The following is a 26736-nucleotide window of genomic DNA, read 5'->3' as shown; positions in this document are numbered from 1 at the left end:
ATGAAATACCTGTTTGTGAAAGGTTATTTGTTTTCTTTATTGTTCAGATAGAAACCACTGCTTTCTGCTCACTGGTGAGTTAGCCTCTGAGTGTTAAGCACATCAGGCTGGCAGCTGTATGGGCATTGCTCTATGGTAGCTGTTATTTGCACATTGTTAATCATGAGCAATGCATCCTTACATTGTTTAACTGTGAGGTGTTATACAATCGTACTGTACTCTGGAGAGCTTTTAAAGGTAAAAAAAATAAACGGCATGATGGGATGTGCAGTACCAAATATGTAAAGCACTTTTTTGTTAATGTATGATTTGCTGCATATAAGGAATAAAACAAAAATCCTCTGTCGTACCATATTGAAGTATCATTATTTTTGCATCGTGTTGAATCGCATCGTATCGCCCCGAATCGCATAATGTTGAATCAAATCGTATCGAACTGTATCGCAACAGGGGTGAATCGTATCGTATCGCATCGCCTGGTGTTTCAAAGGTATCGTTAATGTATCGTATCGTGGCAACGTATCGAGATGCGCATCGCATCGGCCTCAGTGATGGAGATGCACATCCCTACTACATACTGATATACACCTGGACATCAGCAGGAGAGGACTCTTTAAAGTAGAGACACTACATACTGATATACACCTGAACATCAGCAGGAGAGGACTCTTTAAAGTAGAGACACTAAATACTGATATACACCTGAACATCAGCAGGAGAGGACTCTTTAAAGTAGAGACACTTCATACTGATATACACCTGAACATCAGCAGGAGAGGACTCTTTAAAGTAGAGACACTACATGCTGATATACACCTGAACATCAGCAGGAGAGGACTCTTTAAAGTAGAGACACTCCATACTGATATACACCTGAACATCAGCAGGAGAGGACTCTTTAAAGTAGAGACACTACATACTGATATACACCTGAACATCAGCAGGAGAGGACTCTTTAAAGTAGAGACACTACATACTGATATACACCTGAACATCAGCAGGAGAGGACTCTTTAAAGTAGACACATTACATACTGATATACACCTGAACATCAGCAAGAGAGGACTCTTTAAAGTAGAGACACTACATACTGATATACACCTGAACATCAGCAGGAGAGGACTCTTTAAAGTAGAGACACTACACACTGATATACACCTGAACATCAACAGGAGAGGACTCTTTAAAGTAGAGACACTACATACTGATATACACCTGAACATCAGCAGGAGAGGACTCTTTAAAGTAGAGACACTACATACTGATATACACCTGAACATCAGCAGGAGAAGACTCTTTAAAGTAGAGACACTACATACTGATATACACCTGGACATCAGCAGGAGAGGACTCTTTAAAGTAGAGACACTACATACTGATATACACCTGAACATCAGCAGGAGAGGACTCTTTAAAGTAGAGACACTTCATACTGATATACACCTGAACATCAGCAGGAGAGGACTCTTTAAAGTAGAGACACTACATACTGATATACACCTGAACATCAGCAGGAGAGGACTCTTTAAAGTAGAGACACTACATACTGATATACACCTGAACATCAGCAGGAGAGGACTCTTTAAAGTAGAGACATACTGATATACACCTGAACATCAGCAGGAGAGGACTCTTTAAAGTAGAGACACTACATACTGATATACACCTGAACATCAGCAGGAGAGGACTCTTTAAAGTAGACACATTACATACTGATATACACCTGAACATCAGCAAGAGAGGACTCTTTAAAGTAGAGACACTACATACTGATATACACCTGAACATCAGCAGGAGAGGACTCTTTAAAGTAGAGACACTACACACTGATATACACCTGAACATCAGCAGGAGAGCACTCTTTAAAGTAGAGACACTACATACTGATATACACCTGAACATCAGCAGGAGAGGACTCTTTAAAGTAGAGACACTACATACTGATATACACCCGAACATCAGCAGGAGAGGACTCTTTAAAGTAGAGATACTACATACTGATATACACCTGAACATCAGCAGGAGAGGACTCTTTAAAGTAGAGACACTACATACTGATATACACCTGAACATCAGCAGGAGAGGACTCTTTAAAGTAGAGACATACTGATATACACCTGAACATCAGCAGGAGAGGACTCTTTAAAGTAGAGACACTACATACTGATATACACCTGAACATCAGCAGGAGAGGACTCTTTAAAGTAGAGACACTACATACTGATATACACCTGAACATCAGCAGGAGAGGACTCTTTAAAGTAGAGACACTACATACTGATATACACCTGAACATCAGCAGGAGAGGACTCTTTAAAGTAGAGACACTACATACTGATATACACCTGAACATCAGCAGGAGAGGACTCTTTAAAGTAGAGACACTACATACTGATATACACCTGAACATCAACAGGAGAGGACTCTTTAAAGTAGAGACACTACATACTGATATACACCTGAACATCAGCAGGAGAGGACTCTTTAAAGTAGAGACACTACATACTGATATACACCTGAACATCAGCAGGAGAGGACTCTTTAAAGTAGAGACACTACATACTGATATACACCTGAACATCAGCAGGAGAGGACTCTTTAAAGTAGAGACACTACATACTGATATACACCTGAACATCAGCAGGAGAGGACTCTTTAAAGTAGAGGCACTACATACTGATATACACCTGAAAATCAGCAGGAGAGGACTCTTTAAAGTAGAGACACTACATACTGATATACACCTGAACATCAGCAGGAGAGGACTCTTTAAAGTAGAGACACTACATACTGATATACACCTGAACATCAGCAGGAGAGGACTCTTTAAAGTAGAGACACTACATACTGATACACACCTGAACATCAGCAAGAGAGGACTCTTTAAAGTAGAGACACTACATACTGATTGAAATAGTAAGTTGTGTTTTGTTTACCTTGCTCTTGGCTGGAAGTGGAGGAGGGGATGGAGGAGGGGATGGAGGAGGGGATGGAGGGGGGGATGGAGGAGGAAAAGGACGAGATGTTGAATAGTTGTTCCTCTACTTTCACTTCCTGTTCCTCTCTTCCCTCTTCCTCCTCCTCTTCCTCTGATGAAGAGGAGGATTCGTCAGAGGAGCTGGCGAAGATGGCTTTAAACAGATCCAATGGAGGCCGGCTCTCCTCTTCCTCCTCTCCTTCTTCTTCCTCCTCGTCTGGGTCCTTTGACTTCCTCTGTATGAAGAGAACATTGTAGGTTACAGACACACACACACACACACACAGAGAGAGAGAGAGAGAGAGAGAGAGCCAGAGAGAGAGAGAGAGAGAGAGAGAGCCAGAGAGAGATAGAGAGAGAGAGCGAGATCGAGAGCGAGCGAGAGAGAGAGAGCCAGAGAGAGAGAGAGAAAGAGAGATAGAGAGAGAGAGAGAGAGAGAGCCAGAGAGAGTGATAGAGAGAGAGAGCGAGATCGAGATAGAGCGAGAGAAAGAGAGAGAGAAATAGAGATAGAGAGAGAGAGAGCGAGAGAGAGAGATAGAGCGAGAGAGAGAGAGAAATAGAGATAGAGAGAGAAAGAGAGAGAGCTCTAAAGTCAGAAGTTAGTGAGTTAGTGGTTAGTGAGTGTGACGGGGTTCAATTGTCCGTTCAAAAAAACTCTGGCCTAGTCGATTGGGTTGAGCTCCAAACAATTTAATAACAGCAGCAAAACAAAAAAATAGCGAATCAGTGCAAGTTAGACAACAAAAATCAAAAAAACAAAAACAGACCCAATCGACTCACCACATTTCTACATAAAAAATCAGATTCAAACATAAACAGGTTAACCACCTCATAATCATTTAACAAGATTAACAAACGCACAATAAATAATAAATGTCATGGGTTCATAGCAGGAAATGTTTGGTGTGTGTGGTGTGTGTGTCAGCTGTCAGTGGCAGTCAGTCACTCTGTGACTCGCTCCGTCACACTGAGTTAGTGGTGAGTGAGTTAGTGGTTAGTGGGTGAGTGAGTTAGTGGGTGAGTTAGTGGTTAGTGAGTTAGTGGTTAGTGGGTGAGTGAGTTAGTGGGTGAGTTAGTGGTTAGTGAGTTAGTGGGTGAGTTAGTGGTGAGTGAGTTAGTGGTTAGTGGGTGAGTGAGTTAGTGGGTGAGTTAGTGGTTAGTGAGTTAGTGGGTGAGTTAGTGGTTAGTGAGTTAGTGGGTGAGTGGTTAGTGGGTGAGTTAGTGGGTGAGTTAGTGGGTGAGTTAGTGGTTAGTGGGTGAGTTAGTGGTTAGTGGGTGAGTTAGTGGTGAGTGAGTTAGTGGTTAGTGGGTGAGTGAGTTAGTGGGTGAGTTAGTGGTTAGTGAGTTAGTGGGTGAGTTAGTGGTTAGTGGGTTAGTGAGTTAGTGGGTGAGTTGTTAGTGGGTGAGTTAGTGGGTGAGTTAGTGGGTGAGTTAGTGGGTGAGTTATTGGTTAGTGGGTGAGTTAGTGGTTAGTGGGTGAGTTAGTGGTTAGTGGGTGAGTTAGTGGTTAGTGAGTTAGTGGTTAGTGAGTTAGTGGTTAGTGGGTGAGTTAGTGGTTAGTGAGTTAGTGGTTAGTGAGTTAGTGGTTAGTGCAGTGGTTCTCAAACTTTTTCTGTCAGGCCCCCCCTTTGGAGAAAAAAAAAAGTCGGGCCCCCCCAACCCAAATAGTCAGGCTCAGTGGCGGCGGCAGAAATTTATTTTGGGGGTGCTGTGGGGTAGCTTGACGTTTCATAGAGGGTGCTCAAACATTTAGGGTTTCCCATTAATGTACCGGGCGCTACAGGGGAATTTTCTACTGCAACAATCCCCACGCATATACACAATGAGACAGTTACAATGAAGGCTCGATAATAAGCTCACGGCATAGGGTAAAGTGCTATTTTTATAGGTGGTGTGTGGACCTCACATAGGGGGGTCCGGGGGCAAGCTCCCCCGGGAAGATTTATTTTTAAATATTGAAGTTAAAAGCATCAATCTGGTGCACTTTGAGAGCAACATTAAGAGATCTATGGATACATCTCTCAACACCCAGATGAAACAGAACTGTAAACAGATTTACTTTTTCTTTATGGATATTTTACAAATCACCCTTTTAAACGTTATTCTTGTTTTACTGCCATATAGTATTTCATACCTGTTTTTCATTTATTCTCTTATTTTTTTATGACTATAATGATCATATAAACGTGTGCCTCAGAAATAATTGTTTACATTAATCGTGAACAAACCGTTTGAGACCCACAGAGATAACATAGACTAAAGTGAACTATCTAAACACTGAGAGTCCTTTAGCTCAGGGGTTCCCAACCCCCGGTCCGCGGACTGGTACCGGGCCGTGGAGGTGTTACTGCCGGGCCGCGAAATGGCTGTGAGTTTATCGTAATATTTGCAGAATTAGAAATATTTAAAAATATTTTATCATTGTTCATTTATGCACAGAGAAAGTTACCGGTGCGCCAATAGGAAGTGGAGCACACAGGGGACAACCGTTTAATCGCAGACTGTTATGTTTATGTGGGGAAGTGGCAGTGCATACATTATTTGAGATATATTTCGAACTCGGACTTCATTTTAAGGACATTGCGGCCAGGGGTGTAGAGCTATTTTTTTTATTTGTAAAACCTCCTTCACTTCATGAAATGGCTGCAGCTTCAGGAGGCAGCCTCTGAGAAGTGCAGCACCAGCGTGTACACACAGCCTTCACTGTGTTCCCCACTGCAGGCTGCTGCGTTTCACACACACACACACACCGAACGGCCTGAATATTACCCCTATTACTCGTTGTATGAAGGAAATGTCCGGTCACAAAGGCACATGATGTGTGTGTGTATGTGCTCTGCTCAGCTCCGCTGTGTGTGTGTGTGTATGTTCGGTGTGTTTGTGTGTGTCCAACAACGGCATTTGTTTTCAAATTACCATGAACAGTAATTACACACATCTGGCCAACTCCATAGGTATGTGGGTGTTCCCAAAAGAAGTTAGTTTAATCTTAATCTCGATGTAGTGCTAAATGCTGTCGGAGTGCACCGGAACCAACGCCCCGGTATGACGTTATTATGGCTGGCAAACAAGCCCAGGGGTCTCCCTGACATTTCAGTTATATCAATATGTGTACAGTGGTCCTAATTTTTTTTGATTGTATCCTGGTTTTAAACGTTGTTAATATGTTTTGGATGGATATTGTTCTATTATTTGTTACATACAATGTAACAGCCTGATATTGCCATATTAGGCTATATTATATAATATATTATATTAATATTTGTAAAGCGGTCCTAATTTTTTGTTTTAATTGTATCCTGGTTTTAAACGTTATTAATATGTTTTGGATGCATATTAGTATTTCTTCAGGCTGTTAAAAACAATTAGCCTCTGTTGCCACCTGCTGGTGAGTAAATATTAAAATCAGCTAAAATTGACAACCGGTCCGCAATTTTTTTTTAATGTATCTGCCGGTCCTTGGCACAATAAAGGTTGGGAACCCCTGCTTTAGCTCACTGAGTCTCTCAGTCTGACAGGAGAGGACTCTCCTCCACTTTGTTGTTGAAAAAGCTCCTTATATCCGTTAGCGTAGCTCGCTAGCACCAGAAGCTAACAACAACGATCCCCGGTACCAGTGCGCTCTCTCTCTCTCTCGCTCGCGCACACAAAATGTCTCGTTCCACACACACACAGAGCCGAGCTTTAATGAAACACAGAGACCCAGACGGAATAGTACTGCATCATATTATTTTCGAATAAATAATTTTTCAATTTATGATTTATTTTTTTATCTTTTACATTTTTACTCCTGGTCTCTCGCGCCCCCCCTGGTATGCCTTTGCGCCCCCCAGGGGGGGCGCGCCCCCCACTTTGAGAACCACTGGGTTAGTGGGTGAGTTAGTGGTTAGTGAGTGAGTGGTTAGTGAGTTATTGGGTGAGTGGTTAGTGGGTGAGTTAGTGGGTGAGTTAGTGGTTAGTGGGTGAGTTAGTGGTTAGTGGGTGAGTTAGTGGTTAGTGGGTGAGTTAGTGGTTAGTGGGTGAGTTAGTGGTTAGTGAGTTAGTGGTTAGTGAGTTAGTGGTTAGTGGGTGAGTTAGTGGTTAGTGAGTTAGTGGTTAGTGAGTTAGTGGTTAGTGGGTGAGTTAGTGGTTAGTGAGTGAGTGGTTAGTGGTTGAGTTAGTGGTTAATGGTTAGTGAGTTAGTGGTTAGTGAGTTAGTGGTTAGTGGGTGAGTTAGTGGGTGAGTTAGTGGTTAGTGGTTAGTGGGTGAGTTAGTGGTGAGTGAGTTAGTGGTTAGTAGTTGAGTTAGTGGGTGAGTGAGTTAGTGAGTTAGTGGTTGAGTTAGTGGTTAGTGAGTTAGTGGGTGAGTTAGTGGTTAGTGGTTAGTGAGTTAGTGGTTAGTGGGTGAGTTAGTGGTTAGTGAGTTAGTGGTTAGTGGGTGAGTTAGTGGTGAGTGGTTGAGTTAGTGGTTAGTGAGTTAGTGGTTAGTGGTTGAGTTAGTGGTTAGTGAGTCGTTACCTCTGGATCTTCAGCTCTGTTTGCAGTCTGGTTTCTTGCGGCGCTGAGCAGCTCAGACAGCGGGTCCTTCTTCTCCTTCTCCTTCTCCTCCTCCTCCTGCTTCTGCTCCTCTTTCTGCTGGGACTGATCCCACCTGGACCTCCTTCCCGACTCCGGAGGTTTGGGAGGAGCTGAGGAAGAGGAGAGCAGTGGATACAGAGGAAGATGGAAACGGATTATAACGCATTGATCTGTCCTCACTCAAAACAAACTCAAAACCAAATCTTCCTTTTTATTTTATTTTGAAAAATAAGCCATTCTGAGCTTTAAGGTGGGGAGGTAAGTTTGAGAAACCGGCTCGAGATACACTTGTTGTTATATTCCATGGAATGCTCTCAACTTCCTGATAGCAATGAATATCTGAAGTGCTTTGACAAAAAATACATTAAATATCATCTTTGGAGCCGTAGTTCTGTAAAAAGCACGACCAATCATCTGAGCCGGCTAAAGTAACTGGATGGCCTACCTGCCTGTCAGCCTTCCATCTGTGCACAAACTTATCTCGTGCCCTCATTGGTCATGTGCGCGTTCACGTGTGTGTTGGAGGAGGGGCTCTGTGAGGAAGGGGCAGATTTTTTCCGGCTGTGTATTTTCTAATTGGTCATTTAGCCACAGCGCACTCGAGCTGGTTTCTCCAAAATTACCTATCCCACCTTTAAAGCAAGGAAAAAGTTACTTTGTGCTTTTATTTTGAAAATGTAAGTGTCATGCTGAGCATAAAGGTCTCATGTCATGGCCATTTCTACTGATCATGATTCCATTGTTGAGGTCTACTAGAATAGATTCACATTGTTCAATGTTCCAAACTCACATTGGTTTCTCAAACAGCATCTCTGTATAGTTTGTGTATTCACTCTCTGTCCTAAACGGCTTGTTGGAGCTCCTGACCCCCACTCCCCCCCCCTCCCTATGAGCCCACTGTGCTCTGATTGGTCAGCTCGCTGCTGCGAGGAGCTGTCAGTGTGAGCTGGCTTACTGGTGTGGTTTCCTGCTTGCTTCGAGACAGCGAGAAATCCGCATCCCCCCCGCACCCTCAAACACGGCGTACCTACAGTGTAAGCGCGCAATAGTTTTGCCACGCTGCGAGGCTCCACTAGCGCCGCTCAGACTACAGTCTACCGGTCCAGAGGGTAAACCCTGTGTATTAATACCTTCCAGTGGCGTTTTCTCCTGGAGGCCAAGGGAAGCCAGGCTTCCCCTGTTTTTCTGATTGTAGTTATAATTTTAATAAATAAATAAAAACACTTTGTTTAGTTTCGGAAATTCTTTGTCGTGTGTCTCTCCCCCATTCTCATTGAGTATTTTACAAAGAGTGAAACAGCGCCCCTCTAGATGTTATGGTGAAACAGTAGATTGCACTCTCTGTTGCGAGAGGAGGCCAGCCGAAATTGGCTTCCCTTGGTGAAAAAAAAATGGAGGGATTGACCAATCAGATGAGGCTCACGTCATGTCCCTGCCAACCTGTGATTGGTCAGGGCCATGCCAAGGGAAGCCAGAGGCGGCTGGCTTCCCTTACCTCACAATCCAATAAAATCACATCAACTTAGTGGTGCAGTGACGCGTCCTAAAAAGCAGAAGTAAGCTGCGCTCGGTTTCCCTCGACAAAATAGCAATTGGATTTCTCAATAGGATTTTGGAAAATAGCTCGAAAAAAGGTGAGTGGAAAACGAACCTGTTAGGTAAATGCACGTTTTGTTCAGTCGGATAATATCCACATGTCTACCCTACTTTTATAATTTTCTAATCATAAATCTAATCGATAGAAGATAGATAGCGTCACTGCACCACTCTCACCGCCGTTAGAAAGTAGCAAGGAGGAACAAAGGAGCCAACCGGACGTTAAAGCTCTCCTGATTTACTTTGTGAATGAATGCTTATTAGAGTTTGGGCTGGAGAGTGCGTGCGGACCTGTCGGTCATAGATAGCAGGCGTGTGTAAGTCCTGCATCTGTATGATACAAATGTGTGTAAAATGGTACCGGGCGCTGTAATCACTCATCTGGTTACGTTATTACATTGACCACCACACCCCCCCCCCCCCCCGACCCAAAAGAAAGGACGTGTTATTGGCTTCCCCTATTTCCCCACGCCACGCTACTGATACCTTCAGGTATTAATACACACGGTTTAACCTCTGCCACCGGTAGACTGTAGTCTACCGGTGGCAGAGGTTAAACCATGTGTATTAATACCTTCAGGTATTACTATCGGAGGCTTACCTGGCGTGTCTCTGCTCTCCGGCACCGACAGGAAGTTGAACACAGAGAACTTGTCCCTCTTCACTTTATGGAGACCCACAAACCCAGAGCTGCAAAAACACATTAAAAACATTCTTATATTTCACATTTAAAGGACCAGGTGTGTGTGTGTGTGTGTGTGTGTGTGTGTGTGTGTGTGTGTGTGTGTGCGTGCGTGCGTGCGTGCGTGCGTGCGTGCGTGCGTGCGTGCGTGCGTGCGTGCGTGCGTGCGCATCACTTCCTGTTCCCTGGTCTCAGAGCCAATGGGATCTCTCCATAGGATTTAGGAAACTATCTGAACTAAGGTCTGTGTTTGAGACACGTTGAAGAGACGGATCACGTTTTGTTCTACATTAAATCATCAGCAGTGACCCCACTGGTGATTTCTGAAGAGTGGACGTGTCTGAGAAACGATGGTTGTTACCAAGTGGCTGAATAGGACTACAGAAGTCGTGGAGGTCGTTGTACGTCATGACGCCGAACACGTAAACACTCCTCTAAGTTAGTTTCTGTTCTGCTTGAGAGCAAGTCCCTGCCTCCTGCAGACTGTTCAAACAAACGCTTCAACTCCTTCCATCTAGAATCTGTGTGTTTGAATATGGATCTGAAGTTGGCGAGACGTGGAAGACCTGCTGTAGTTAGTTTATAGCATAACGTTAGCATTTTGCTTCAGCAACTCAATCAACTTAGTATTCACTTGTCCACTAAAAAGACAACATTTCTCAATATTTCACTTCCTTCCATGATCATTTTAGGCTGTGCAGGTTCTATCATATGTCAAGGTGTCTGTCAGAATGAAATCCTCTGTCACTTTTCAATGACAGCCGACTGGTAAAGAGATTGTCAGAAATACTTGTATTGTCCATCGCAAAATCCCTGCATTAAAAACAGGTGTTTGTCATCAAAGCAACAACAAAAAAGCTGCATATCTTGATGTTCAGGTCTCTGAACACTGAGGGCTGTGAACATGAGAAAGTGCTCTGCTCTTTGTACCATTGCTCTCCTAAGTTAAATACTTTTTTCTGTTCAACATTTAAAATAAACGGAAGTATTGGGCTACTTTTCAGTAACAAAATATTGCGCAACACATGTTTGAGGATAATGTCCAGTGAAACCATTATTGTCCTCATGAGTACAGGTTTTCTACAATTCTGTGTGTGTGTATATTCTCCAGATATACCATTGTGGTCCTCATAACTCAGGGACTTGCTGTGTGTATGGGTAATGTCCAGCTAATCCAGAGGGGTTCTCATAAGTCATAATTGTGTCAGGAAACTCCCGCCCAGTCCCGCCCCCGTCCTCACAGTCCTGTAGAATTTCAGGTCTACAGATCTCTACACTCTTTTACCAAAACTGAATTCTAAATAGCCAGAAATGTAGCTGAATTGTTTATGATCAGTTCAAGCACTCTGCTGTCTCTCTACGGCAAAGGGAAAGGTGGGTCCCCATAAGTCAGTGTTTGAACTGGTACGAGGAAAAAGTCCTGACAAACCACCCGTACGTGGGAGTGTATGTGTGTGTGTGTGAGTGTGAGTGTGAGTGTGGGTGTGTGTGTGTGTGGTGTGTGTGTGTGTGTGTGGTGTGTGTGTGGTGTGTGTGTGTGTGTGTGTGTGTGTGTGTGTGTGTGTGTGTGTGTGTGTGTGTGTGTGTGTGTGTGTGTGTGTGTGTGTGTGTGTGTGTGTGTGTGTGTGTGTGTGTGTGTGTGTGTGTGTGTGTGTGTGTGTGTGTGTGTGTGTGTGTGTGTGTGTGTGTGTGTGTGTGTGTGTGTGTGTGTGTGTGTGTGTTACCCAGGGTGAGGGTCTGGGATGTTGAATCTCTTGCAGAGCAGTTTGTCTGGATGCCACTCGAACGTTTCTCTCGTCAGTTTCCCGAACATCTTCATGTTCACCGCCGCCTGCTGGTCGTCAACGACAACCTGACAACACAAACAAACAACGAGAGATTTAAAGTAAATTGCGGAAACATTGAGATTTAACATTGATGTGTAACGTTAAACTCAAATCGTCTAAAATGTTAAAGTGCCAAAAGAATATTTTTTCATTGTACACTATAGTTATAATAAATACATATAAAATCATAACATGGTATTATTCAAAATAAATTAAAGCATTTCAAATAATTCAAATGTATAATTTTTCAAAAGAGCTTAGATTGTTCATTTTTTATGTATTTCAGTTTTCAATTATAATCACTAGATACATGGAAGCATGACATTAGTGTTACTGCATGTTTAAAGCTCTTGTATCAGTCATACGGTGTGTTAGCGCCCCCTGCTGTACCTCCTGCTCCTTGCCCTCCTCCTCTTCCTCCGGCTGCTCCTCCTCCCCTCTCTTGGCTCTGGTGAAGCGAGAGGAGAGGAAGGAGGAGGACGGTCTGTAGAGGATGGACGCTCGGACGAACTCGTCTCTCTCTCTGCTGCGTTCCCACTCCGTCATGCTGGGGTCCAGACTCTGCTCCAGACCGCCTGAGGGCGCATGGAGCGGTATCAGTATATGATATCATGAAAACACTACGTTTCAGCAGAGGTGGGCGTCTAGCCGTCATTTGACACCCTTACTCAGCTTGGAACGCCCTGAACTCCAGCCGAGGGCGTCCAAAAATATTAATAATACGAGAGAACAAGGACATCCCCCTGTTGGAGGGGCAAAGGGGTCTGGTGGGATTATTTTCGTGGCCAGCAAAGCGTGTTCCTGTGACGGCGACTGTGGCTGTGAGGGAGTGCGGTCGTCTTTCAACCAGAAGGTTGTGGGTTCGATCCCAGCCCATGCAGTCAACATCTCGATGTATCCTTGGGCAAGATACTTAACCCTGAGTTGCTCCCGATGGCATGGCCAACGGTGTGTGAATGTGTATGAATGTTAGGTCCTATAGAGTAAGGTACACTGCTCTGTATGAATGGGTGTGAATGGGTGAATGACATGTAGTATGTAAAGCGCTTTGAGGGGTCTTAAAGACTGGATAAAGCGCTATATAAGTACAGTCCATTTACCATTTACCATTTACGGCAAGTGTATTGCGGGCGAGCGCCAGAGCCTCGCAGCGGCGAAACTGAGGCTCTGGTAAACTGTGGTAACATGACGAGCCCCCCCCCCCCGCTCTCGGGGTGGACGCCCTCTCATCCCTGTTCTGGCAGAAACACTGTAGTGGAGTATATATACTTTGTTACTGTACTTAAGTACATGTTTCTGGTATCAGTACTTTACTCCACTACTTATCTTCCTGACCACCTTTTACTTTCTACTTCTTACATGTTGAACTCAAATACCTGTACTTTCTACTTCTTACATGTTGAACACAAATACCTGTACTTTCTACTTCTTACATGTTGAACACAAATACCTGTACTTTCTACTTCTTACATGTTGAACTCAAATACCTGTACTTTCTACTTCTTACATGTTGAACACAAATACCTGTACTTTCTACTTCTTACATGTTGAACACAAATACCTGTACTTTCTACTTCTTACATGTTGAACTCAAATACCTGTACTTTCTACTTCTCACATGTTGAACTCAAATACCTGTACTTTCTACTTCTTACATGTTGAACACAAATACCTGTACTTTCTACTTCTTACATGTTGAACACAAATACCTATACTTTCTACTTCTTACATGTTGAACTCAAATACCTGTACTTTCTACTTCTTACATGTTGAACACAAATACCTGTACTTTCTACTTCTTACATGTTGAACTCAAATACCTGTACTTTCTACTTCTTACATGTTGAACTCAAATACCTGTACTTTCTACTTCTTACATGTTGAACACAAATACCTGTACTTTCTACTTCTTACATGTTGAACACAAATACCTGTACTTTCTACTTCTTACATGTTGAACACAAATACCTGTACTTTCTACTTCTTACATGTTGAACACAAATACCTGTACTTTCTACTTCTTACATGTTGAACACAAATACCTGTACTTTCTACTTCTTACATGTTGAACTCAAATACCTGTACTTTCTACTTCTTACATGTTGAACACAAATACCTGTACTTTCTACTTCTTACATGTTGAACTCAAATACCTGTACTTTCTACTTCTTACATGTTGAACACAAATACCTGTACTTTCTACTTCTTACATGTTGAACACAAATACCTGAACTTTCTACTTCTTACATGTTGAACTCAAATACCTGAACTTTCTACTTCTCACATGTTGAACACAAATACCTGAACTTTCTACTTCTTACATGTTGAACTCAAATACCTGAACTTTCTACTTCTCACATGTTGAACACAAATACCTGTACTTTCTACTTCTTACATGTTGAACTCAAATACCTGTACTTTCTACTTCTTACATGTTGAACACAAATACCTGTACTTTCTACTTCTTACATGTTGAACACAAATACCTGTACTTTCTACTTCTTACATTTTGAACTCAAATACCTGTACTTTCTACTTCTTACATGTTGAACACAAATACCTGTACTTTCTACTTCTTACATGTTGAACTCAAATACCTGTACTTTCTACTTCTTACATGTTGAACTCAAATACCTGTACTTTCTACTTCTTACATGTTGAACTCAAATACCTGTACTTTCTACTTCTTACATGTTGAACACAAATACCTGTACTTTCTACTTCTTACATGTTGAACTCAAATACCTGTACTTTCTACTTCTTACATGTTGAACTCAAATACCTGTACTTTCTACTTCTTACATGTTGAACACAAATACCTGAACTTTCTACTTCTTACATGTTGAACTCAAATACCTGTACTTTCTACTTCTTACATGTTGAACCCAAATACCTGTACTTTCTACTTCTTACATGTTGAACACAAATACCTGAACTTTCTACTTCTTACATGTTGAACTCAAATACCTGAACTTTCTACTTCTCACATGTTGAACTCAAATACCTGTACTTTCTACTTCTCTCATTTTCCAAACAGCTGGTTCCTTTAGTCTGAATGTGTGTTCGGTGGCGTGATCATTATTATTTAGAGTCATTGCGTGCCTATTGATTTGAACACGATCCGTGTATCCATCATTTCCTGGTCTTCTCCAAAGAAGAGGGACCAATGGAAACGTTGTCATGTTGCCGTTGGTCACCATGGAAACATTCATTAGCTAACAATGACATTATTGTTCTATTAATATAAAGGGAGGTCAGGTACTCTTTAAAACAGCTGCTAGTTATGGGTACTTTTTACTGAAGTACGTTTCAAAGCCTCTTTAATTTGACTTGAGTAAAGAAGTTTGATCAGTAATTCTACTTGAGTAAAGGATGTGTGTACTTCTACTACTTGAGTAAAGGATGTGTGTACTTCTACTTGAGTAAAGGATGTGTGTACTTCTACTTTAGTAAAGGATGTGTGTACTTCTACTTTAGTAAAGGATGTGTGTACTTCTACTTGAGTACAGGATGTGTGTACTTCTACTTGAGTACAGGATGTGTGTACTTCTACTTGAGTACAGGATGTGTGTACTTCTACTTTGAGTACAGGATGTGTGTACTTCTACTTTGAGTAAAGGATGTGTGTACTTCTACTTGAGTAAAGGATGTGTGTACTTCTACTTGAGTACAGGATGTGTGTACTTCTACTTGAGTACAGGATGTGTGTACTTTAGTATCTATGCATTTTACAGAAACTGACGTCGACCTTTCTTCCAAAAACAGATTTCAATAACCCGTATATTAGAGAGTATTCTAATTTAGTAATATGTATATATAGTGTTTTTAATTCGTAATATGTCGATGTGTCTGCTGAGGATCAGAGTGCATGCTGGGACTTGTAGTACCTCTGTCACCCTGCTTCAGGCGGTTCAGGTACAGATCGTAGCGCGCCTGTTTGCTCGGGTTCTTGTCGAATGGTCGGAAGCTCTGATTGGACGCCGGCACCCCCCTCCACGCTGTCAGCGCCTCCTGCTGCAGGCCGACGCCCACATCTGGACGCCGCACTGCATCATGGGAGGTGGAGTTGGGGGTGGAGGTTCGGAGGTCCAGCAGTCGCTTCCTGTCTTCAGGCCTCAGAAGCTCCAGGACGGAGCTGGGACCTGAGCAGGGGAACACAATCAGAAAGATGGATAATCATTTATTATTCATTTATTATTTTAAACGTTATTTAACTTTATGTATCTTTGATTTGATCTTTAATTGTATTAATCTCTGTGTGAATCTGTGCTGATTTTCATTCTGACCCCACAGGGATTAATAAAGGTCCATCTTATCTTAAAGGTCTCCCATCATGTTATTTTTAGGCATACATTATGGGTCTCAGATATATACAAATATATAAAAACATGTCTATGATCTGTTTTGCTCAAAAAACTAAACAGATCATGTATTTCAGAAATCCCTAATTTCCCTCAGTTTCAGCTGATAGAGAAACGCTGATCTGGGTCAGTAGCTAGAAACAAAAACAATGGAGATCTCATCAGGAGAACTCTCCCAGCAGAAACTCAGCTAAACACTGCTGTGATGAAACTCCACATCATGTTCCAAACCACATCAAGGATTCTCTCTGAAACAGCATGGAGCTCAAACTCTCTCTCTCTCTCAGGTTTACCACGAGGTGACTTCCTTTTGATTTCCTGCTTCTTCACACAGACTCTCTCCAGTACAGGTTAGCTCTGAGTGTTAGCATGCTAATGTAAACACAGACCATATTACTTCAGAACACGTCTCTTTGTTTCTGACAGCAACGTTTCTGATTGGCCCGTGGGTGTAAAGCCCGCCCACATTTTAGTAATGTGGTCATGACGCAGCAAATCTGGATCAGCTCCGTTGTTCCCCGTTTTTAGAGATGTGGGTACGGAGGAGAAGAGAGAGGGTTTATTTCCTGACACTTTGTGAGTCTCCTGACACACCGGGGACACACCGGGGACACATGGGGACACATGGTGATGTAGAGGAGACATCACTTTGAGAGTCTCCTGACACACCGGGGACACACCGGGGACACATGGTGATGTAGAGGAGACATCACTTTGAGAGTCTCCTGACACACCGGGGACACACCGGGGACTCATGGTGACTCATGGTGATGTAGAGGAGACATCACTTTGAGAGTCTCCTGACACACCGGGGACACATGGGGACACATGGTGACTCATGGTGATGTAGAGGAGACATCACTTTGAGAGTCTCCTGACACACCGGGGACACACCGGGGACACACGGCGACACATGGTGATGTAGAGGAGACATCACTTTGAGAGTCTCCTGACACACCGGGGACATACCGGGGACACACCGGGGACACATGGTGATGTAGAGGAGACATCACTTTGAGAGTCTCCTGACACACCGGAGACACACCGGGGACACATGGGGACACACCGGGGACACACCGGGGACACATGGTGATGTAGAGGAGACATCACTTTGAGAGTCTCCTGACACACCGGGGACACATGGTGATGTAGAGAAGACATCACTTTGAGAGTCTCCTGACACACGGGGACACACCGGGGACACATGGTGATGTAGAGGAGACATCACTTAGTGAGTCTCCTGACACACCGGGGACACACCGGGGACACATGGTGATGTAGAGGAGACATCACTTTGAGAGTCTCCTGACACACGGGGACACACCGGGGACACATGGTGATGTAGAGGAGACATCACTTAGTGAGTCTCGGGACACACCGGGGACACATGGTGATGTAGAGGAGACATCACTTTGAGAGTCTCCTGACACACCGGGGACACACCGGGGACACATGGTGATGTAGAGAAGACATCACTTTGAGAGTCTCGGGACACACCGGGGACACATGGTGATGTAGAGGAGACATCACTTTGAGAGTCTCCTGACACACCGGGGACACATGGTGATGTAGAGAAGACATCACAAAGTGACTTCTGCATGATAGGAGAGCTTTGAAGTGTCCCTACCCTGCAGGGCGTCCTCCCCCAGCAGCGCCCTCCTCTGGCCGGAGTCCAGCTGGTGTCGGCTCCCCTGCTGAGACTGCTGGGACTCCTCCGGCACCATGTGGCCCCTGGAGACCCTCAGAGCCTCGGCCAGAGCCGGACTCACCCCCGACAGGTGAGACACATCCGGAGAGGGACGGACACGACGGATTGGACGGAAGTCTGGAGGCAGGGAGGGAGGAGGGAAGATCTAAAGGGGACAGGAGATCAGTTTAATACAGAGGCAGGCCTTCACACTAATTACAGGTTATTAACACAATGAGTAATTTGTGTTATCATTATTTTCAAATACAATTATTTTCTTTATAAAAACAAGATTTGGTTTTCAAAAAGGTATTTTTCGTCGTCTTAGAATTGGGTCAAAGCGGTCATAATGATCATTATAAACGTAAAGATTAAGGATTTGAATCTGGATAGAGAGACACTTCTCTACTTTGAATAACTATGAATGCAATTACAATAATAATACAGGAGGGAATTTCAATTATTGATTTAATCAGTTCATTCAAATAATGATCAATTAATTGAAAGAAATAAAAATAATAATAATAATGAAGGTGTTTATTTTAATATGTATTATATCAAGAAATAAAAATAAGATTACATTAAGATTAATAATAATATATAATGATGTACAATTAAAATACATATTTTAATCATATAATTGTTAAAGGTCCCGTGTCGTGGCCATTTCTACTGATCATAGTTCCATTGGTGAGGTCTGCTAGAATAGATTCACATTGTTCAATGTTCCAAACTCTCATTGGTTTCTCAAACAGCATCTCTATTCACTCTCTGTCCTACACGTCTTGTTGGAGCTTGAGCTCCTGCCCCCCCCCCCCCCCTCCCCCTTTGAGCCTACTGTGCTCTGATTGGCTCGCTGCTCCGCCCTTTGAGGCTCGAGGAGTGGACAGTGTGAGCTGGGTTACTGGTGTCGTTTCCTGGTTTCTGCGTGGGGTCTGCGAGACACCGCGGAGCTCAGCCTGAGTACACACACACACAGCCAGGCTGAGAAAAGATAAGGCTGGCTGAGTGTGTGTGTGTGTGTGAGCCGTTACGGCACCATGCCCGTTACGGCACCATGCCCGTTACGGCACCATGCCCGCCCGTTATGTCACCATTCCCGTTATGTCACCATTCCCGTTACGGCACCATGCCCGTCCGTTATGTCACCATGCCCGTTACGTCACCATGCGGCACCATGCCCGTCCGTTATGTCACCATGCCCGTTACGTCACCATGCGGCACCATGCCCGCCCGTTATGTCACCATGCCCGTTACGGCAACATGCCCGCCCGTTATGTCACCATGCCCGTTACGGCACCATGCCCGTTACGGCAACATGCCCGCCCATTATGTCACCATACCCATTACGTCACCATGCCCGTTACGGCAACATGCCCGCCCGTTATGTCACCATGCCCGTTACGGCACCATGCCCGTTACGTCACCATGCCCGTTACGGCAACATGCCCGTTACGGCACCATGCCCGTTACGGCACCATGCCCGTTACGGCAACATGCCCGCCCGTTATGTCACCATGCCCATTACGTCACCATGCCCGTTACGGCAACATGCCCGCCCGTTATGTCACCATGCCCGTTACGGCACCATGCCCGTTACGTCACCATGCCCGTTACGGCAACATGCCCGTTACGGCACCATGCCCGCCCGTTATGTCACCATGCCCGTTACAGCAACATGCCCGTTACGGCACCATGCCCGCCTGTTATGTCACCATGCCCGTTACGGCACCATGCCCGTTACGGCAACATGCCCGCCCGTTATGTCACCATGCCCGTTACGGCACCATGCCTGTTATGTCACCATGCACGTTACGGCACCATGCCTGTTATGTCACCATGCCCGTTACGGCACCATGCCCGTTACGTCAACATGCCCGCCAGTTATGTCTCCATGCCCGTTACGGCACCATGCCCGCCCGTTACGTCACCATGCCCGTCACGGCACCATGCCCGCCCGTTACGGCACCATGCCCGCCGTTACGGCACCATGCCCGCCTGTTATGTCACCATGCCCGCCTGTTATGTCACCATGCCCGCCCGTTACGGCAACATGCCCGCCCGTTATGTCACCATGCCCGTTACGGCACCATGCCCGTTACGGCAACATGCCCGCCCGTTTTGTCACCATGCCCGTTACGGCACCATGCCCGCCCGTTATGTCACCATGCCCGTTACGGCACCATGCCCGCCCGTTACGGCACCATGCCTGTTATGTCACCATGCCCGTTACGGCACCATGCCCGTTACGGCAACATGCCCGCCCGTTATGTCACCATGCCCGTTATGTCACCATGCCCGCCCGTTATGTCACCATGCCCGTTACGGCACCATGCCCGCCCGTTATGTCACCATGCCCGTTACGGCACCATGCCCGTTACGGCACCATGCCTGTTATGTCACCATGCCCGTTACGGCACCATGCCCGTTACGGCAACATGCCCGTTATGTCACCATGCCTGTTATGTCACCATGCCCGTTACGGCACCATGCCTGTTATGTCACCATGCCCGTTATGTCACCATGCCCGTTACGGCACCATGCCCGCCCGTTATGTCACCATGCCCGTTACGGCACCATGCCCGTTACGGCAACATGCCCGCCAGTTATGTCACCATGCCCGTTACGGCACCATGCCCGCCCGTTACGTCACCATGCCCGCCCGTTACGGCACCATGCCCGCCTGTTATGTCACCATGCCCGCCCGTTACGTCACCATGCCCGTCACCATGCCCGTCACGGCACCATGCCCGCCCGTTACGGCACCATGCCCGCCGTTACGGCACCATGCCCGCCTGTTATGTCACCATGCCCGCCCGTCACGGCACCATGCCCGCCTGTTATGTCACCATGCCCGTTACGGCAACATGCCCGCCCGTTATGTCACCATGCCCATTACGTCACCATGCCCGTTACGGCAACATGCCCGCCCGTTATGTCACCATGCCCGTTACGGCACCATGCCCGCCCGTTATGTCACCATGCCCGTTACGGCACCATGCCCGCCCGTTACGGCACCATGCCCGTTACGGCAACATGCCCGCCCGTTATGTCACCATGCCCGTTACGGCACCATGCCCGCCCGTTATGTCACCATGCCCGTTACGGCACCATGCCCGTTACGGCACCATGCCTGTTATGTCACCATGCCCGTTACGGCACCATGCCCGTTACGGCAACATGCCCGCCCGTTATGTCACCATGCCCGTTACGTCACCATGCCCGTTATGTCACCATGCCCGTTACGGCACCATGCCCGCCCGTTATGTCACCATGCCCGTTACGGCACCATGCCCGTTACGGCACCATGCCTGTTATGTCACCATGCCCGTTACGGCACCATGCCCGTTACGGCAACATGCCCGCCCGTTATGTCACCATGCCCGTTACGGCACCATGCCCGCCGTTACGGCACCATGCCCGCCTGTTATGTCACCATGCCCGCCTGTTATGTCACCATGCCCGCCTGTTATGTCACCATGCCCGCCTGTTATGTCACCATGCCCGTTACGGCACCATACTCAGGAAGAAACAATGGAAAAAGAAAGATCCCCAATGAGGCGTTCTGGGGCAGCACAGACTGTGTTAGAGTGTTACTCCCTACAGGGGGTACTCTGAGGGTCTGAGACTCTGCAGACCGGTCACATGCAGAAGCTACAGAACACAAGCGGACGGGTCAGAACCAGAGCAGCACGACACGGACCTTTAACATTCATTTAGGAACCAATTTAGTTTTAATATCAAATGTGTTTAAAGACTTTATTCTTTTAGCGTTTTCTTTTGAATATCTTTAATTTTGTAAAATCAAAGACATCAATAATAATAGATTTCATTTAAATTGCGCCTTTAAGGGACCCAAGAGGTAAAGACAAACACAACAAACAAACAAGTAATAATAACAACAACAACAAGAGTCTCACTGTTTTCTGCTCCTGAGTTCTCTGAGCCAGAGTGAAGCCCTCCAGGATCTTCCCCAGGTACGAAGCGTCTCTGCTTTGGTCTGTGGACAATCAGAAGAGACAACAGACATTAAGAGACAACAGACACTATAGAGATAACAGACACTATAGAGACAACAGACACTATAGAGATAACAGACACTACAGAGATAACAGACACTATAGAGACAACAGACACTATAGAGACAACAGACACTATAAAGACAACAGACACTATAGAGACAACAGACACTATAGAGATAACATACACTATAGAGATAACAGACACTATAGAGACAACAGACACTATAGAGATAACAGACACTATAGAGACAACAGACACTACAGAGACAACAGACACTATAGAGATAACAGACACTATAGAGACAACAGACACTATAGAGATAACAGACACTATAGAGACAACAGACACTATAGAGACAACAGACACTATAGAGATAACAGACACTATAGAGACAACAGACACTATAGAGACAACAGACACTATAAAGACAACAGACACTATAGAGACAACAGACACTATAGAGACAACAGACACTATAAAGACAACAGACACTATAGAGACAACAGACACTATAGAGATAACATACACTATAGAGATAACAGACACTATAGAGACAACAGACACTATAGAGATAACAGACACTATAGAGACAACAGACACTACAGAGACAACAGACACTATAGAGATAACAGACACTATAGAGACAACAGACACTATAGAGATAACAGACACTATAGAGACAACAGACACTACAGAGACAACAGACACTATAGAGATAACAGACACTATAGAGATAACAGACACTATAGAGATAACAGACACTATAGAGACAACAGACACTATAGAGACAACAGACACTATAGAGATAACAGACACTATAGAGATAACAGACACTATAGAGACAACAGACACTATAGAGACAACAGACACTATAGAGATAACAGACACTATAGAGATAGAGACACTATAGAGATAACAGACACTATAGAGACAACAGACACTATAGAGATAGAGACACTATAGAGACAACAGACACTATAGAGACAACAGACACTATAGAGACAACAGACACTATAGAGATAGAGACACTATAGAGACAACAGACACTATAGAGACAACAGACACTATAGAGATAGAGACACTATAGAGACAACAGACACTATAGAGATAGAGACACTATAGAGACAACAGACACTATAGAGACAACAGACACTATAGAGACAACAGACACTATAGAGACAACAGACACTATAAAGACAACAGACACTATAGAGACAACAGACACTATAGAGATAACATACACTATAGAGATAACAGACACTATAGAGACAACAGACACTATAGAGATAGAGACAACAGACACTATAGAGACAACAGACACTATAGAGACAACAGACACTATAGAGACAACAGACACTATAGAGATAACAGACACTATAGAGACAACAGACACTATAGAGATAACAGACACTATAGAGATAACAGACACTATAGAGACAACAGACACTATAAAGACAACAGACACTATAGAGACAACAGACACTATAAAGACAACAGACACTATAGAGACAACAGACACTATAGAGACAACAGACACTATAGAGACAACAGACACTATAGAGACAACAGACACTATAGAGATAGAGACACTATAGAGACAACAGACACTATAAAGACAACAGACACTATAGAGACAACAGACACTATAGAGACAACAGACACTATAGAGACAACAGACACTACAGAGACAACAGACACTATAGAGATAACAGACACTATAGAGACAACAGACACTATAGAGACAACAGACACTCAACAGACACTATAGAGACAACAGACACTATAGAGACAACAGACACTATAGAGACAACAGACACTCAACAGACACTATAGAGACAACAGACACTATAGAGACAACAGACACTATAGAGACAACAGACACTCAACAGACACTATAGAGACAACAGACACTATAGAGACAACAGACACTCAACAGACACTATAGAGACAACAGACACTATAGAGACAACAGACACTCAACAGACACTATAGAGACAACAGACACTATAGAGACAACAGACACTACAGAGACAACAGACACTATAGAGACAACAGACACTATAGAGACAACAGACACTATAGAGATAGAGACACTATAGAGATAACAGACACTATAGAGACAACAGACACTATAGAGACAACAGACACTATAGAGATAACAGACACTATAGAGATAACATACACTATAGAGATAACAGACACTATAGAGACAACAGACACTATAGAGACAACAGACACTATAGAGATAGAGACACTATAGAGACAACATACACTATAGAGATAACAGACACTATAGAGACAACAGACACTATAGAGACAACATACACTATAGAGATAGAGACACTATAGAGACAACATACACTATAGAGATAACAGACACTATAGAGACAACAGACACTATAGAGACAACATACACTATAGAGATAACAGACACTATAGAGACAACAGACACTATAGAGACAACAGACACTATAGAGATAACAGACACTATAGAGACAACAGACACTATAGAGATAACAGACACTATAGAGACAACAGACACTATAGAGACAACATACACTATAGAGATAGAGACACTATAGAGACAACATACACTATAGAGATAACAGACACTATAGAGACAACAGACACTATAGAGACAACATACACTATAGAGATAACAGACACTATAGAGACAACAGACACTATAGAGACAACAGACACTATAGAGATAACAGACACTATAGAGACAACAGACACTATAGAGATAACAGACACTATAGAGACAACAGACACTATAGAGATACCAGACACTATAGAGACAACAGACACTATAGAGACAACAGACACTATAGAGACAACAGACACTATAGAGACAACAGACACTATAGAGATAGAGATAACATACACTATAGAGATAACAGACACTATAGAGATAGAGACACTATAGAGACAACATACACTATAGAGATAACAGACACTATAGAGACAACAGACACTATAGAGACAACAGACACTATAGAGACAACAGACACTCAACAGACACTATAGAGACAACAGACACTATAGAGATAGAGACACTATAGAGACAACAGACACTCAACAGACACTATAGAGACAACAGACACTATAGAGATAGAGACACTATAGAGACAACAGACACTACAGAGACAACAGACACTATAGAGACAACAGACACTATAGAGACAACAGACACTATAGAGATAGAGACACTATAGAGATAACAGACACTATAGAGACAACAGACACTATAGAGATAACAGACACTATAGAGATAACAGACACTATAGAGATAACAGACACTATAGAGACAACAGACACTATAGAGATAGAGATAACAGACACTATAGAGATAGAGATAACAGACACTATAGAGATAGAGATAACAGACACTATCTTCTTGGTGTACTGCTGAGTATATATAAAACGGATAAGTCAAATCAAGCAATCTGATTGGTTCTTAGCCGTGATACAATGAGCGTATATCACGGGTAGAATTGTAGTTACATTTCACAACAAGTCAGTATCCCTCCGCGTCTGAGGAAAACTACAACCGTTACAGCTGTTACATTACGTCCGTTATGAAACTAACTAACAAAGCTTAAGATGGAAACATGTAAGGTTAGCTTGGACCTCCGGGGGGTCTCACTATGGAGGAGTGGATTGAGCAGTGCCTATCTCCAGAAAGCACCTAAACGACGACATGCAGAGCTACGTGAAGAGCAGGTAGACCAACTGGAGAAAAACCTAAACAAACAGAACACCGTGAAGCAAACAAAATGGGGACCGGAGAAAGTGGAGCAATATTCTCTCCACGCCAAGCAACAGCCTCGAACAACCTCAACCTATACAAGTGACCACGTAAGCCATGCTACTGATGCTGGACAGGTTTTCAGTGGATGCACAATAAACAGCAACATACACATGAATGTAAATAAACAGCCAAATAATGGATCAACGCTCTAATATGTTCACTAGCTGTTAGTGTTGTTGCATAGCAACCACCTCGCACTGTTTCGTGCAGAAGGCAACGGAGGGACTATTTTATTTTTGAACATCATTATTTACTAATAAAAACTATTTACATTAGAGTGTGTATTTTTCTTTCATATTGCCACACTTGGTAACCGTTTTATAAAAGCAACAGCTCACTTCAGGCCGTGGTATACGCTAGGGGGCGTGGTTCGACCCCCTTACCACGGCCTGTCGTGATCTATTGCTTAACTATAAGTACTGACCTCTCTTCTTGGTGTACTGCTGCGGGGCCGTCCAGCCGTACAGCCCGTCTCCAGGTTCCTCCCCCCCCAGCTCCTTATCGTACCGGGACATGGAGTCTCGATGATAAACCTCTTCATCATCGTCATCCTCCAGAGCGCCGATACCAAACGCCTACAGGACAAAGAGCAGCAGCTTTTAGAAGACTTGTCTCACTTCTCCGCTGTTTCCTTGTCCCTCTTGTCTCTCTTCTCTGTTTCCTTGTCCCTCTTGTCTCTCTTCTCTGTTTCCTTGTCCCTCTTGTCTCTCTTCTCTGTTTCCTTGTCCCTCTTGTCTCTCTTCTCTGTTTCCTTGTCTCTCTTGTCTCTCTTCTCTGTTTCCTTGTCCCTCTTGTCTCACTTCTCTGTTTCCTTGTCCCTCTTGTCTCACTTCTCTGTTTTCTTGTCCCTCTTGTCTCACTTCTGTTTTCTTGTCCCTCTTGTCTCACTTCTCTGTTTTCTTGTCCCTCTTGTCTCACTTCTGTTTCCTTGTCCCTCTTGTCTCACTTCTCCGCTGTTTCCTTGTCTCTCTTCTCTGTTTCCTTGTCCCTCTTGTCTCACTTCTCTGTCTCCTTGTCCCTCTTGTCTCACTTCTCTGTCGTTTCCTTGTCCCTCTTGTCTCACTTCTCTGTTTCCTTGTCCCTCTTGTATCACTTCTCTGTTTTCTTGTCCCTCTTGTCTCACTTCTCTGTTTCCTTGTCCCTCTTGTCCCACTTCTCTGTTTTATTTTCCCTCTTGTCTCTCTTCTCTGCTGTTTCCTTGTCCCTCTTG

At 44.2% G+C, this 26736-nt stretch overlaps 1 protein-coding gene across 1 annotated transcript in view; it reads right to left on the bottom strand.

Moving 5' to 3' along the window:
* Positions 1-2936: 2936 nt before the first annotated feature.
* Positions 2937-26736, bottom strand: part of gpatch1 (G patch domain containing 1) — a gene marked incomplete at its 3' end in the record, with an annotated part of 42519 nt that continues 18719 nt past the window's right edge. Inside the window, exons 8-16 of the mRNA XM_079695410.1 lie at positions 25951-26101; positions 21610-21689; positions 17630-17855; positions 15529-15783; positions 12032-12216; positions 11540-11667; positions 9735-9823; positions 7478-7647; positions 2937-3213 (exon numbers count right to left, since the gene is read on the bottom strand). Of these exons, the coding sequence (XP_079551536.1) occupies positions 2937-3213; positions 7478-7647; positions 9735-9823; positions 11540-11667; positions 12032-12216; positions 15529-15783; positions 17630-17855; positions 21610-21689; positions 25951-26101 (1561 nt within the window). The remainder of the gene's footprint in view (positions 3214-7477; positions 7648-9734; positions 9824-11539; positions 11668-12031; positions 12217-15528; positions 15784-17629; positions 17856-21609; positions 21690-25950; positions 26102-26736) is intronic.

Source organism: Notothenia rossii (genome assembly GCF_949606895.1).
Source record: "Notothenia rossii genome assembly, contig: scaffold_262, whole genome shotgun sequence".
In the NCBI taxonomy this organism is placed as follows: Eukaryota; Metazoa; Chordata; class Actinopteri; order Perciformes; family Nototheniidae; genus Notothenia; species Notothenia rossii.
This window is presented reverse-complemented; position numbering and strand designations above follow the sequence as displayed.